At 38.6% G+C, this 16,865-nt stretch overlaps 1 protein-coding gene across 5 annotated transcripts in view; it reads left to right on the top strand.

The window, feature by feature from the left end:
* Positions 1 to 562: 562 nt before the first annotated feature.
* Positions 563 to 16,865, top strand: part of pawr (PRKC, apoptosis, WT1, regulator) — a 66,748-nt gene continuing 50,445 nt past the window's right edge. For 2 of the 5 annotated variants that reach the window (XM_081363576.1, XM_081363573.1), the window contains exon 1: positions 571 to 1,355. In XM_081363576.1, the coding sequence (XP_081219702.1) occupies positions 876 to 1,355 (480 nt within the window). In that variant the 5' untranslated portion in view covers positions 571 to 875. Of the gene's footprint in view, positions 1,356 to 16,865 lie in introns of all 5 variants that reach the window. The other 3 variants (XM_081363574.1, XM_081363575.1, XM_081363572.1) reach the window with 3 other exon arrangements.

The raw sequence follows: 16,865 nt of genomic DNA, 5'->3' as shown, positions 1-16,865 counted from the left end.
TAAATGATATGTCATTACAACAACACTATCCAAATAATTTATTTTACTCAGTTAATTTTAATGTAAACCAAATGCGTGCCTGAAATGGATCTAATTCGGAATTATTGAACATGAAAACCCATGAATGTCAAAAAGTGTTAAATAAAAAATTCTAAGGGGGCCATTCTATCTTTTTACTCCACAAATCAAAAAACAATAATGTCTCTACACATCCCTCATTAACAGATATTCAACATAATATAATCACTATTTTCCAGAGACACAAAATTAGATCATTTAAACTGACTAAATTAAACAAATGCTGATATTCAGATTAAAAGAGAAAAGTAAAAATAGCATAGCCATTCATCCAAAAGAAAAAAAAAATCATGTCAAGAGAAAAGAAATAAGGTGGGTTTATACTTCATCTTACCCTACTAGTTAAATATTTGTGTTGAAGTGAATTAAAAATATGAAAATGAATGCTAAATGTGCCAATAGTAATGACAAGTCCCTATCATTTCCCTTCGGCTATTTCCGGTCATTTTCGTGACTGCTCGGAAACTCTTCGGGAGAGGGGCAGGACTCAGCGCTGGAGTGCGCGTGCTGTAACTAATCCAGTTCGTTCCAACGATCAGTCCACCTGAACTTCTGACGAATGTGCATGCGCGCGCAGGTGAGCTTTACCGGGTACTTTCTTAAGAGACAGCACTTACTTGACAGTTTTTGAATGTTTTAAAGTGAGTTCATCACAGTTTGGGTCAACTTTAAAAGTACACTTATTTTAAAACAATCTCTAAACACTTCTGAGGAATGTGGCGGATCTGAACAGCAATATTTGTATAGTGTGTTTACAAAGTGATTTGGGTCGCACGAGACATTCTCAAAAGGAAATCATGGCAACGGGAGGATTTAAATCTACCAGCGCAACGGACTTTCTGGAGGAATGGAAAGCAAAGCGCGAGAAGATGAGAGCAAAGATGCTTGGAGATATCGCCGCCGCCACCGGGAGAACTAACGTTACTGAGTTAAACAACAACGGCAGCCCGGCCAACTGCGTCTCCCCTCCGTCCTATCCGGTGGCCCGGTCCTCCTCTTTATCCGCTTTGAAGCGGCCGGAGGACGAGGCAAAGTCACCCGAGCCCTCCGGGGGAAGCTTGAAGAAGACGCCGGAGAAAGTGAGCGGAGTCCCGCAGGCGGAGAGCTTGAGCCCCGCTGGTGTGGATGACAGCGATAAGGAGAGTCCCACACACAGCAAGAGCAAAGAGAAGAAGAGCTCAGGACCCAGCGCCAGAAAGGGCAAAGGACAGATCGAGAAAAGGAAGTTAAGAGAGAAGAGGAGATCAACAGGTGTTGTCAGCATACCGTCCACTGAGGTGAGTTCACTTTTAAAGTTAACCATTTCTTCCAGGTAGCAGCCGCAATATGGTATCAGAGGGTAGGCCTACTACAAGTAGGCTATACTTCCAAAAAACACATGATAATGCCATGGTACTTCTACTGAGTTGGCTTTATTTCAACCACATTTATGTATGTTGACAGCATGTAAATTAAGTATTTAAAACATGATATTACCATGGCACCAATGTTATAAAACCATGTTGGAGTTGCAACCATATAGACAGTATCCTATATGTTTTGTAACTAACCTAGACAAGCATGTTTTTTTTTTTTTTACCATGGTACCAGAAAGGCAGCAATACCATGGTTACTTTTCGCAAGTGAACTTTTGGTTGGCATAGTTGCAAGTTTTGATCCACATTCATGTAGCCAGCTTTTTAGCTTAAGTTTAAAAACATGGTATTACCATGGTATAATATCCATAAAACCAGGGTAATGATTACTTGGCCATGATTGATTGTATACCATGATACTGAAGGATTGCCATATTAATATGCCATGTGTACTTTAAAGAATGCTATGGTGTTACTACCTTGCTAGTTTCAAAGAAACCCCATGAAATTATCCATGGCACTGTGTAAAAAAAAACATATTAAGTGGTAAAAGTACCACCATACCGTGGTAAGTTATCTTTTGGCCCATATACTGAGGTTACAACCATATTTATAAATAGTATCCTAAATATGTTTTGTAACTAAATTAGAAAAGCATTTTTTTTACCATTGTACGAAAAAAGGTGGCAATACCATCATACTTTTTTGCGTTGTAAGTGATCTGTTGGTTTATTTTTATTAAGTTGCCATTTTTGTAGACATCATGTTAGACAGGTTTTGTAAATTAGGAAAAAAAAAAAAATGATATTATTATCATGGACCCATGCCCATAAAACCATTGTAATGATTACTTTTCCATGATACTGAAAGATTTACATCAATATGCTGTGTACTTCAGAGAAAACCCTAGTATTACCATCATGCTAGTTTCCAAAAAACATATGGTGTTGCCTTTGGGACCATTTAAAAAAAAAACCCAGTAATACAGGACACATTTCTGACTGTAAGTGAACTGTCACCCTATTTGGAACCATATTTACTAGGAAAGTATCCTAAATGTGTTAAAGGAGACAAGTACAGTGTTTACCATGGTACCACTGTACAAAAATCCTTTGTTACTATGTGTTGCCATTATTTCAACTACATTTTGCTATGTAGAACTTTTCCTAGCCATACCATGTGACTAGAAAACTTTGAGTTAACTACTTTACTTTTATCATCCTCCAAAAACATGGTAATACTATAATGACACCTCTTTTGTAAGTGATCTGTTGGTCCATCTGTCCAAAACTGGCATTTTTGCAACCACATTTCCTTATATAGACACAACTCTAGCCAAGTTAACTTAGCTGTAATCTAAAATCCATCGTTAAATGTCGCTCCATCGCTTGTCCGTCTGCCTTATGTAGCCTAATGTATGTGAAATATCAGCTCAAAACATGTTCTCCTCTAAGCAACACTCACATAAATCAAGACTAGAAGCCAACGAGTCTGATTACTAACAGATTGAGATCATATTATACATATTTCCTCCATTTCATGATTCTGTGGGTTGCAGAGTAACATTCTACATCATGCATTGTATGGAGAACATGGTACGTCCTCCAAAACATGCCAACTGTCTCATAAGTTTCTCCCCTTTCACTCCATCACATTCCCACACATAAGCAAAGGGAGGCTTGTTAGCACATTGTGCCATTGGTGTACATGCTAGAGCTGCGAATGTGTGCATACCACCCAGCTCCGTTGCCCCGCGGATAGTTACTGTTGGAGGCTGACCAGTATGTCTGCTTTGGCTGAAGACATCCTGTCATTAGCCTCTTGCACTGTGCCAAGGTAAAGTAGTTTGGGAAGTGGGCACAGGCCAAGACTTAATGTTAGGGTGTATTTGAGAGATGAGTGTTTAAGTATACACACTCATGCACCATGGTCTTGCTGGGGTTGTTACTGCAAGAATGTGTGTGAGGCTGTGTAAATTATTTATCATTTTTACACTTTCTTTTTATTCTCTGTGGTTGAAGTGAGCATAAGCGAGGGAGCATGTCATGCAGTTTGAGCGCTTTATCTAGTGTGTAAGTGTGAAGGCAGTTAATGGCCATGACAAGCTGTCTAAACCCATTCAACCAGAGTCCCATCACCTGAAACTATTATTTATGCTTGGTATGGTGTCCAACCATATGTCTCACACCTCTTGGAAATATCAAGCATGCCCAGTGTCTGCTTAGTTTTGTGAAAATGCACTTGCGATTCTTCCCTGAACAGCTTTTCAGAGAAAAGGTATGCAGGATTTTCTGGAGGTTGTTTCCCTGTACTTCCTGCCGTGGCTTCAAATTGATAGGGCTCATTGTTCGACCGTGTGCGTTTAGCAGCTTGCTGTGAGTTATCAGACACTTGTGGAGCCTCCCAGCTCTCTCCCTGAAACCTAAACTTTGTTTCCCACTGTCATTGTTATGGGGGGCCGTTAACCCGTATAAAGGCTGCCTGGAACTCCGGCTCCAAGTAATTCATGAGTAATTCATGAGCAATCCTTCGCAGACACCTTGAAGCGGATTCAGCTTTGTATATCCGACTGTAACTTTAATCCATAACATGTTTGTTAAGTATTACAGATCTGAAAGTTCGTATCATCAGCCAGGACATTTGATAAATGTTCTTTTGCTACGTGTGTTTTGCTGGGGTAACTGACACGTTTGTTTTAATTTCGGTGTGTTTGGGCCAGCGCAGCTCTAATAAACGCAAATGCTATTGTTTGACATCTGGCCGAGTCTCAAACTCCTCACGACCCGTTTGTAGATAAAAGCCTCCATGTCCGGTCTTCTTGGCGGTTTTCCATTTCAAATTCCAAATCCAGCATAAACAATGACAATCTCTTCTTTATGGGCCATGGAAACTCTTTATGCTACTCTTTTATGAACCTGAATTTTATTGACCATCAGTGTGGGGATCATTTAATATTGTGTCCCAATTGAATGGAATTCACCCCTGAGAAATAAATATTTATGATTGTTTCTTGCTGAAGGAGTTGCTAGTGGCAATGAGTCGTTTTTCACCTCTGAGCACCTAAAGCTGGACTAGATATGGCAACGTTGAAAGAGATCACACCAAGTGTTTACATTTGTGAGGCCTTTGGGGAACTTGCTGTATCTGACATTTGAACAGGAAACCTGGACTAACTGGCAAATGTTTGGCTCTGGCAGCAGTCAAGTGGATGAAAAACAGTCCTTAACGTTCCTTATCTTCTGCTTCTAGTGATCCGTAGGGCCTGGTTAAACAAGCGAGGTTCTCGTACAAGCAAATCAAGACTAGATGAAATTGAAATACTTCTGTTAGAGCACAATTTTCTTTTACAACTTGTGGTTCTCTGTGTTTTAAACCTGCGATTGTTGATCTACTTATTTCTTAGTGGTCGATGACCTGTTGTTAAATGTCAAAAGATTGGCACCTTGGTTAACTGTCGTTGTATAATGTCAAACATAACAATTTGGTTTAACAGCTTATATTTGCCTTTGTTGGCAATGGTCCACTGCCTGGAATGAGAAATTGCCGCCTAAACAAGCATGGGGCGGCATGTTTTACTGTCACTAATTTTTCCAAACAAGGTCACATCAACACTACAAATACCTTTGGGATTCAGTCATGGGTAAGCAAGGTAAGCAACCAGTTATTAGCTTGGTCCTTCACTCTTTCTGCTTTTGTTTTTAGAACATTCCAGGCTATATACCAAGCATAGTGGAGTATTTCTGCTAATCCTTTCAACAAAGGAAATTCCTGCTTTTTTTTTGTTACTGCTGATATTTGTGGTAGAGACTACACTGCATTCCTGAGTCCTCCTCCAAGGGTGTAATGTACGGTGGCCCAGTAGTGCACAACACAGCGAAATTTAAAAATCAAACATAAGTTCACAACACAAAGAAATGAATCCACAACACATCGGAAATGAGCCACAACACAACGGACAATGTACAACACAACGGAAACAAGCCACAACACAACAAAATAAAGCTACAACACACAACACTCCCGACCACTAGAAGGCTCTCGGAGCGCGATAAAGTTAGTTTTCCATGCCACTGTTCTATAGAGTCAGCAGTCTAAAAAATATATCAACACCACAATTAGTTTTAACACTATGTAACCATTGTATATCGACATAAAATATTACTTCAAAATCACCTACATGAATTACAGCTGCGTATATTCATACTTGAGAATGCTTTGACCCGCTTCCAAAGCGCATGATCCCTAAGGGAACTTCTGGCAATTACACCAAGTGGTTAAAACGTAGAATTTATAATAATATAATTTGATAAATAAAAATAAAAAGCATTTGGTGAATTGCAGAATTAGCCTACTTGAAGTTATTGGCACAATTTCACCTGTAATAAGTCAGTCTGGTCACTAGGAACTTACCACAAGCTTTGGGACATGAAAAAAAAGAAGCCTTTTGGTGAATTAGAGTAGGCCTTATGTTTTCTCTTTTTGTTCTTTTTTAAATAAAAAAACAAATTGTGTACTGTGCATACAGGGAGCTATTGGCACAATTTCACTTGTAGTAAGCCAGTCTTGTTACTAGGAACTACAACCTTTGAAACATGATAAAAGAAGAAGATTAAAGAAGATAATGTTTTTTTATTGTATTACAAAAATTTCCTAAATTTCCTAAAATTGTTTACTGTAAATACATGAAGGGAGGTATTGAAAAAAAGTCACCTGTAGTAAGTCAGTCTTAGCAATACAATCAAGCTTTAACATGTCTGTTTTTGAATGTTAAAAGTAATTTTAATTAGGCTAATACAAATTATTATACGTTTTAACAACTTTGATGAATTGGCAGACGTTCCCTTTTGGATGCGCTGTGTTAGTAGCGTGTCAAAGCATTCTAGAGTATAAATATGCAGCTATAATGCACGTAGGTGATTTTGAATTAATAAATGTTGATATGGTTAGCTACATACTGTTAACTAATCGTGGTGTTGATATATTTTTTAGACTGCTGACTCTATAGAACAATGGCATGGAAAACTAACTTTATCGCGCTCCGAGAGCCCTCTAGTGGTCGGAAGCATTTCCGATGTGTTGCGGATTTATTTTGTTGTGTTTTGCGGCTTTATTTCGTTGTGTTTTGCGGCTTTATTTCGTTGTGTTGTGGCGCATTTCCGTTGTGTTGTACATTGTCCGTTGTGTTGTGGCTTAATTTCGTTGTGTTGTGATCTTATGTTTGCTTTTTAAATTTTATTGTGTTATGCACTACTGAGCCACCGTAGTAATGTCATTAAGTGGGAATTATGAGAACTGGAAGGGAAAATTTGAAAACTTGAACGTCATGATAAAACAAGGTAGGGTAGGGTCTCACTTTACACTCAGGGTCCTGCTACGAGCCATAGGCTCTGGGAAGATCCCTTAAATGTCAGCCCTTTAATGTACTGCTTAACAGTCAAAGGATGATGTACTACATCCATTTAACTGTCGGACCAAATCAGCACACATAATCGAAGAGCTGGAATGCGTTGAGACCAAGACTCCCTGTACTGGCCCTCTGAACGGTCACCAATCTCCTCAGATTACATTCTGCTCTGTCTTATTTAGCTGTCCGGTCTTTTCAAGCGTGACGCAGAGTCAGACGGACTCACTTTCAGTTCAGAATTTACGCTCTTCCTTGTTTATGATGCATGACTGGCATTGTCATTTTCCACAGTTATGAGCCACAATCAATTCAGTCGCATGTGGTAATGGTGCCAATAAGAGGACAGCGCCACCTTTTGCGTTTGGATTCGTCTCTTAGAAACAGAACGGTCATGGTGTGTGCACATGAATTAGGTAGCCGGTTGATTGTGACAGTCGTGCGTTCATCACTCTTCCTCATTGGTGTAGATAGTGTGTATGTATGAACTCTATAAATAGCCCCTTCCATTTTGTGTGTTTAGATTTTATCTTTTTGTTTGCTTGAGAAATATGTCAGAGGTTTGTCAGCGTCACAGTGACGCATTGCTCCAGACTGAGTCGTCACTTATTAACGTGCACCAGCCAACTCATAGATAATGGACTAAATGACCCTACTCCCTCTGTGTGGCCCCATTCTTATCTAATATGTCTGTGTTCAAGATCGGTTGCTTCTTGGTTCAATATTTGAAGCCTTTGGTGTCAGTGGACAGAGTTCAAAAGAGGAAATAGTTAGTTGTATAACCTCTACTGAGATAAAGCCCCCCTTTCCCATCAGGGACATTTTGTTGGTTGGTTTCTTCTTCAGTGTTGCACTGGGAAGTCCTGTCCACACTGAAGTGTAATTGGACTGAAGTACTGCGCTTCAAGTTTAGTAATTATCTAATATGGATGAGAAGACACTAATTAATTAATTTAAATTATGTTGAAAATGTTCATGTTCAAATCTTGTCATGTCGTGCATAATTATATAGCAGTTAGCTATGCTTCAAGCTTCTAACAAAAAGTATCCAAATACATTAAAGGGGGCAAAACTTTCAGTTGATCGAAGAATCCTAAAAAAAAGTATCATGGTTTCCACACAAATGTCAAGCAGCGGTTTTCAACATTGATAATAATTTTTTTTGAGCAGCAAATCAACATATTAGAATGATTTCAGAAGGATCTTGTGACACTGAAGACTTAATGATGCTGAAAATTCTACATTTTAAAAGACATTCAAATAGAAAACAATTATTTTAAGGTGTAATATTATGTCATAATGTCAGTATTGTTGTTTTACTGTATTTTTTGATAAAATAAATGCAGCATTGATGGGCATAAGTGACATCTTTGAAAAACATAAAATAATCTTACCAAGCCCAAATTTTGGATGGTAGTGTACTGTGCTTTATATTTAATGTTAGATAATATAATTATATATATATATATATATATATATATATATATATATATATATATATATAGGCCTATCTAATATGTATATTATATATATATAATTGCTTGTTTTTATATATAATGTCTGTGTTTACGTATATATATACACACACATAGGCTACATACATACATACATTAGGCTATATACACACACACATATTATACAAACATACTTTTATCTTAGATGCGATTAATCAATTTGACAGCTCTAGTATAGGGATCTCAGGTTGACAGAACTAATCTTTTTTTACAAAGATCAATTTACACTAAATACAACTAAATAGAACCATAATTGTTTAGTCTTAGTTTTTTATCGAATGAAGCAATTCAAATTAATGAATTGAAGTTGGCAATGTTACATACTGTAGTACATGGAGAGTGTGTTTGATTACAATGCACATTTGACATGTCACACTGCAATGCTTTGGAAAAAGATGTTTGTTTCTGGAAATAGCTGGACTATTTTGAAAACAGCTGAGCTAGGCTATACTGTCAAGCTACTGAAAAACTAGTTAGGTTAGTAGCGTAGCTACTTATACAGTGCTGGGGAGTAGGCTAACTGTAACAATTTCATTTTGTCATATTCAACAGGGATCGCAAAAACATTGGCTAGTAAACAATGTGGAAAGTTTTATTTATGTATTTTACAAAAAAGTGCAGAACCCTTGGAGAGAGATGCCAGCGTGTTTTTAATGATATCGGCTCACATTTTGTCACACAATGATTATTTACACGACTGGCTGTTAGCTTTGATTGTGTGTGTGAGCAGAAACAATGATTATAAAACAGAGTGGATTTGGCCATTAGTTGTTTGTGAACATTCCTTTCAGCAGGGCGCTCGGTATGAGTCAATGGTAAAACCAGGCCACTCTGCGTGATTAGGCATTAGCCTGTCTACTTACATTCACCATTGCACAACAAGACAAACCTGCTTGCTTTTTGCTTTCTTTATTTTTTACTTTCATCCTTTGATCCTTTCCCTCTATCTCTCAGCTCTCACTGTGTCTGTTTTCTCTGTCATGTGGTGTAAAGCATGCTGATAAGTTGGTATTTCAAGATCTCAAATCAGTTTCACGATGCAAGATACTTGTTTATTATAGAAGCAAAAGGCACACAGAAAACAATGTAAAGTGGAGTCATTATTAGAGTATATTTCCTATCTTTTGATAAGTGCTTTTAGTATTCATGCAGTGTCCTTAAAGGCAAAAACGAACCATTATTGGTAAACTCTGGTATGCAACACGTCCCACACTGCTATGGAGAAAAATTATATTTCAAATGAGGATTGTTGAGGAATTATGTGCTGTTTAGAGTGATTTGTGTGTGTGTGTGTGTGTGTTGTTATGACCAATATGTTTAAGCATCCTTTAATGATATGCAGAACATATTTTTGATTATTGTTTTATTTGTTGAACAATGATAGTGCTGCACCCTAGAAACCACCCAAAACACTCAAGCAACTGCATAGCAACACACTAAAATCTGCTTAAAACACCTTAGCAATTGCATATCAATTCATTGGGTTCCCAAAACACAGTGCAAAGAGTTTTGCAAAGACATGCACCATTCCAAGTTTCTTTCATATTCTTGTCAGTACCCAAGGCTCTCCAGTATGCTGTTTCATGCCACATCTCTATGGTTACACCTCAGACTTTGATCTCAAATAAATGTTTGCATTGTTGCCAAGCTATGACACCTGAATACTAGTAGTGGGGCATTAAAATTAAACTTAACATTTATCCGTATTCTTGTTTTGAGTCACATTACTGAGTAACAGCCTTGAATAATGTAGAAATGTGCAGAGCAATCAAGAAACATGACCTTTCATCAGTGTATGCATTCCTGAACTTGATTAAGGATTTAAGTTGATTTTCCTTCATTAAAGTCGCATTTGTGTCTTGACTCTGCTTGTTAACTGTTATGATTTGTTTGAGCAAAGGCCTTAAAGAATGTGAATCATTTCAAAAGTCCACAACTTCTCCCATACCTCGTACCTCAATGTACCTCAAAGTCAAATAGAATCCCCAGGGATCTGCTCAGAGGAGGAGTATCCATGGACACATCAAAAAACGAATAGCAGAGATGCTTTGGAATGTAACCGGCAAAACTCTGAACATCAAATAAAAACGTGCCACCGAAAGCCCATGGATTTATCTCTAACCAAAAATTGTCTAAAAAAACAAAACAAAAGTTTAGGTTCCATAGGGATATCCTTTGGAGGATGAACCTGTACTTTTCTTGGAATGAATTTTGCATGACCATCAAAGTAGTCCTGGACTACCCTATCCTCATGCTGCCTTCATTCTTGCATATTTTCTTGGGGGGGAAATGTTATTAAAGCCAAAATGTCCAGTGGATTTTGAATAAAATGTAGCATCCTATTTATTGGTAACCACACAAACCTTACCCACGCCATTGTAAACATTCACCTCACTATCTATAGGGTCTGTCAGCTTGCTGATGATTCCGGAATTTCGATCACATAAATGCTTTTTTTTTTTTTTCTTTCACTGTGGAAAATACACATGATATGCATCAAGTTGCTATATATATCCATAAATATACATAACTGTAATGGCAAGAGAGCAATGAAGATGTTATGGGATAAACGAATAAAACTTGACAGTCACTACAGCAATGGTTTTCTCCTCCAGAATGTTTAATGTTTATGGCCCGCCCAACTCGAAAAATCTCGAAAAAGTGATCTCAAAGTTTCTTAGTCAGAAATTGGACATTGGTATTTATGACTAAGGAATTATTGTACAAACTAATTTACCATAAGACATAAAGGCAGCATCAATGTTCTCTTAATGTCCTGCTCTTGGCCTTGGTACTGCTTGCTTGGTTATTTCTCAACTCACTCATGTGAATTGTTCTTCAGCTGGTCTGGGTATTTTTCTGTGCTTGTGGCATTCACCTTTATCAGACCTCACTGTGTGATTGGGCAACTGCTTGAATATGCCTTTCACCTTGACGCCCACAAGGTCTTGTTTTGTGGCCTTGTATGGGCCTTGCCTTTTAACCTCTAGACCACAGTTGAAGTGAGAGGTTAGGGGGTCAGATACCTAGTCAACACCTGCTAATCTTCAGAGTCAGAGGAGGTTCCAAAGATAACAAACAGGAGCAGAGCCTTTCTTACCAACCATTTGTTTTCCTTTGCAGCAGGGGATGCGTTTAGGGTGATGTGGCAGCTTTACGTCATTGGCTGGAATATCAGTGATTGCATTTATATTGCAGATTAAAAATGATGTTTTAGAAACGGCATGTTGTCAACCAAACAGCTGTGGCATCCGGTGCAGGAATGTTTATAATGTTCACACGCCCAGGGCTGAGCGCTGTTTATGGTCGTAAGTGACAGGTCTTGCCTGCAGGATTGTGTTGACAGTGTGATGAAGTCCTTACCTAGGCAATGCATTATCAAAACTAAAATTTATTTGATTTGGGTGGTAGGCCTTCTCATGAAGTCCTCATGAAATCAGAAAGGCCCCATTTAGATTGTTTTATACGTGTTCCTGTTCTCTTGTGCAATTCCATTGTTCTTGTTATTTCAAAGAAAAAGTTTGTCTTTATACATTTTGAGAAAAAATAAATAAATCTCCAATGTAGTACTCCATTGGTGTACATCACCAGTGCCTTTTAAATTTCAACCACTTGGTGAAGTTCTGCTATATACCGTCTCTTTTTCATGATCCAATTCATTTCCAATTCCCTACATCTTTATCTCTCTAAAATTTCATATTAAAGGTACACTGTGTAGGAATTTCTCCCATCTAGCGGTGAAATTGTATTTTGCATTCAAACAAATAGTGCTCTCTAGTGCCTCACTTTTTCAAATTCGTGTTGCAACTACGGTAGCCGTTATGTACAAATAAGCTATGACAACATGTCTTCCAATAGCACTTCATCGAGTTTAACTATACATGTTCTACTGTTATGCTGCCTATATAATGAATTACACAACCAAGCAATGAAAAAAAGCTTGTAATTTAGACCATAACATTGACTTACCTGTCGAGAAGAAAGCAGGCAACTTCAAAGTCTTTCTCCTTCATTAGCTCTTTCCACCTGGGAAAAGCTATCCCGATATTTACCCTCGTTTTTTGAATTCGCCGGTCACGTTTCCTTTTGAATTAGATTTTTTGCTTTTTTGGCGACTAGGATTCCTTCTCCTGTGGCTCGGCATAAGTATGATCCTGCATTGTGAAGTACCCTGCAGTGCAGCCTTTCAAATTTGCCGGGACAGTGAGAAGCACCTCTCACTCTCCTTGTCCATTTCAGTCACGTGATGCTGGCTCTGAACGAAAACATTTTTCAAAATGGTGGAATGACATGGAAGCCTCCTTGGACTTACCTGTCCAATGTAAATAAAGATAAGAAATTCTTCGCTTGCGAGGATAAGTCAGATCATTGGCAGTGAGGACATATTTATGAATAAAGACATTGATTTTAGCTAATAAAATACTTAAAAAAACTAAACAGTGTACCTTTAAGGAAGTACAATGGGTTGTGAAGGCCTTATCAAGTTGACTCTAAGTTGTTTCTTTCTAGACCCTCTTAAAAAATGCATTCTCAACTGACTTGGGGCCTGGACAACATCTCAGTTGAACTTCATTCCATGGTAGTATTCACTAGGGCTGTCACTTTTGTGAAAAAATCCTGTTCGATTTTTGAGACATAAGTGTTCATTGAATCGATTGTAAAATCGATTTTCCATGTCTAAAGACGTTTCCATTTTAAACGCAAAATATGGGCAAATCCACGGACAACGAACAGGCATTAGGACGAACGTAAAGAGGGCGCTTGAGACGCGCACAAGTCTGCAATATTTCTGATGATTTATTGGCGTGAAGTTTCGTACACAGTGACAAACAGGAGTGCAACATTCTCGAAAAACAATAAGCAGAGTGGACTGCCATAGCATAAATGAAAAACATTACCTCAATCTTCAACATGGCTGTGTTTACGATTAGAAATGTCAAACAAATTTCGCCCACGTAGGCGATTGTAGACGTGTAGCCCGAATTTGTATCTGAATGCATGAGACTGTCTGCATACCGGCAGAATTCACAGTTTTGTGGTAAAAAGAGACGCATTATGCAGAAGTATAATTTGCTGTTATGCGTGTTTGTCAGAGCCTGCAGTTGCTGTGTGACGCGCGTTCGCATCGTGACGAGCTGGACGCGCTCCGAGAAAAGACCGTTAAAATCGATTCCCTATTTTCGTTTTCGAAACTTGCGTTGGTTGGTCCAATCGACTGTGCAATCGATTTTCGAACGTAAAGTGACAGCCCTAGTATTCACCATCAGTATGAATTCTAGGCCATGTTGATGATGGTACCTGAAAAATCATGCCAACAAAATGACAACTGTTATTGTTCAGCAATCTGTTCAAAGTAAAATCATTGCAGGCTCTGGGTTTGGTCTGTTTCAAACTGAGTAGGCAACTGTAGGCAAGGCTAATTTGTGGGTTATTGTGTTATAATTTTTAGTGTCCTTTTATTACCTGTTGTGTCCTTTTATTTGAATGAACCATCATTGATTGGGATCACAGGGTCAGATAAGCAGTGAGTGATCTACATATGATTGTCATGTTGCTCTGATGATTGACAGGTTTGATATTCCAGATTGTTGTTGTTACCCAGAGAGAGAGTTTTGTATCCTGCTTGGTAATTAACAATAAGATTAAAGTTTGGAAATCCCCCTTTTCCTCCCTATTCATTTTCTTTTCTACTGTAACTCCAACCTCCCTTTAAACTTTAAGTCTATTGATCTTTGCCTGATATTTCCATCTTGGACAATAGGCCTTCAGTGGTTTTGAATTTCCAGCTTTTATTCACAGTTGATTGTTTATTTTTTTGTCAAGTATTCTGTGAGCTGGCCCTAGCTGTCCTTTCTGTAGTGAAAGTCAGGCTCTAACTGATCCATAACCGTCACACAACCCTGGATATTCATCTTGAATTTTCATTATGTCCGTATTGATCCTGAAGGCTTTCTTTTGCATTCTTCTTTCAGCTTTTCATTTTTCTCCCCATCCTCCTCTCCTCAACCTCTCTTTGTTGACTCTGCTGTTGGAGTTTGGACTTGTTTAACCTTCAGACAAACTGTTTATTCTTGTCTGCTTATCCTAATTGTAGTCTTCGTTCTTGTTTCACCCCCAATGAGAAACAAACATGCCTACATTTGGTTATCTGTAGACCAGTTAGTTTGTCATTGCTGCTTAAAGTCGGCTTGAAATGGAAACCTGCCTCTATTCAGTCAACAACGACTGGATTGAACAGTCTCCACCACACTACATTATTTTTTTCTTTTTTGATAATCTGTTTCACTTGGATGTGCTTCCATTGTATTGTGCATTTAAAAATGTAACACCTTTTCCAAAACCTAGTGATCATCCTACGAAGAAGAATGCATGTTTCACTGTGACAAGCTCAGTGAAAAAGTAAATGTAAGTTCAATAGTGAAAGTGTCAATGAACAAAACTGTAGTAATTGAAAGTAAATGTAACCGTTTTGTTCATTGTAATATTTGTGTATGTGCTATTTAGTTTTATACTTATAATACTTCCTATTTAGCTTAGCAACATGCTAAAGTCAGACTCTATTGAAAACAAATTTGAGCCACTTCTGTGTCACTCTTATGTAGTGTTGCAAAATGGTCAATTACAAGTTTCATGATAGTTAGGTTAGTACCTTTGAAGGCATCTGCTTATGTAAGCAGTAGGCAATTCACTATGTTTTGGAACAGTGAAACTGTCTAGTAAACACAGACTGGCTATGTGGTTTATGTCCAAATGAGAGAGGAGAACAGAGAATGAGAGACCCAGACATTTATCCCCTCAACTGGGAATGAGCCAATGACAACTAAAGCACCAGACTTCAGGGTATGCGACAGACAACAGCAATATTACATTCACTCTCACTATTTACTTTTGTGTCAGATGCTAGCCAGATGACCTTATATACTTCCTCTAATGAAGTTACTGTCTTTAGTTTATCTGCTAATGGAAAAATTTGATGTTTTATTACTGGAGAGATGACATGGGCCTATTTACATTACCAGTCTCTGTTTATTATGATAGCAATGGCTAATGTTATAACAGAGATTTGCTAATACCTTTGTTTTAACTTTCTTCTAGCTATTGCCAACAATCTGACTGGAAAATAATTATGCACCTTGCGTGTGATTCATTCATAATTATGTTTTGACTGTTTTCTGTCATCTTTTTTAAGGTTTGGTAAGCACAAAGAAGTTGTTGGCCAATGATAGCCTGGGAGTGTGCTTAACTAGGATACAAATGTGAGCACGTTAATGTAGCCAGTGGGCGTTAATTACCCACTGCAACCAAAGGAAGCCCAGCTGCATTTTTGCTAGACACGCATTAAGAGACACGCAGAATCCCGTCCATGAGACCGCAGTTAGGCTTCACCTCAGGTATGCCCCTCTGAGCGTTACCATGCCGACGAGGAGTTGCATTGCGCACATTGCCGTGGAGGTGCTCGGTCTTCACCTCTCCCAGCGTTCTGATTGGATGGGGTTGCTAATACCCAGACACGATTTGAAGGTGACTCATGCTTCTGTGTCTGTTAATGTTGGAACACAATGGGCTCCATACACAGAGGCCCTCGGTGGGGAGGGCCAAGCATGCTCCAACGGTCCCAGCCCAAACCGCTGATTAACACTGGCCTAAATCTGAGAAAGCACATGGAATGCTCTTTGGCTTGCCTGGTATGCAGGTGTATTGTCCGACTTTTTTTCTCTGTACGTTGATGCTAGCTCTACTGACAGACGTGGAGAGGTTCTACATTATCCTCGTTTTGAATCTCTAAAATGAGAACATTGAGTGTAGCACAACCTGTTCGCCACATTTTTTTTCACGTTTTTTCGAGGAAAAACACTTTTATAGAGTCCTCTATTCACGCATGGCGCATCATCATATAGCATGTTTTACTAGTTGACCAGAGGACTTTAACCCCTGTCTGCTGTAATACTTAGTAGAAACTTGAAGAGTACAAGTGTGCTTTTCTAAATTGCTTCTGATGTGAGGACAGAATAGACAGAATATAGGCTACTGTTTACATGCAATTTTAAAGTCTTATTTCAACTGTACCAAAACATATAATCAGACTGAAATTGCCCATTTCTTGGACTACCATATGTAGATAGTACGGGTGTATCTCAGTTTCAGCCTGCAATAAACACTAGATGTCTGCACGGTATGGATGATTAAAGGCTCTGATGTACTTCAAGCCAAATTGAAGAACGAACTGATATGTCATTTCGAACAAAATCATGTCAAAACAAAGTTCTTTTGTGTTCATTTCAGAAGTTCAAAACGGCTCGCCAAAGCGAACTTTCCGGAAAAGTTTGCTCCGGCTGGTAAACACCTTTGAACTCTCACTGGTCCGTGGCGATTACGAAATAGGTGTACGCTGAGGCTTCGCCTTCTTTCATTTGGAATTGGAACTGTTCTCTGGTTATTTCTTCTGTTGAGTCCGTCGAGGTCAGACGTCCCCGGGCAAAAATACGAACACACTAGACTAGAGAGTCGCTTTATAGT

This window comes from Scardinius erythrophthalmus (assembly GCF_964197995.2).
Source record: "Scardinius erythrophthalmus genome assembly, chromosome: 4".
NCBI lineage: Eukaryota > Metazoa > Chordata > Actinopteri > Cypriniformes > Leuciscidae > Scardinius > Scardinius erythrophthalmus.
This window is presented reverse-complemented; position numbering and strand designations above follow the sequence as displayed.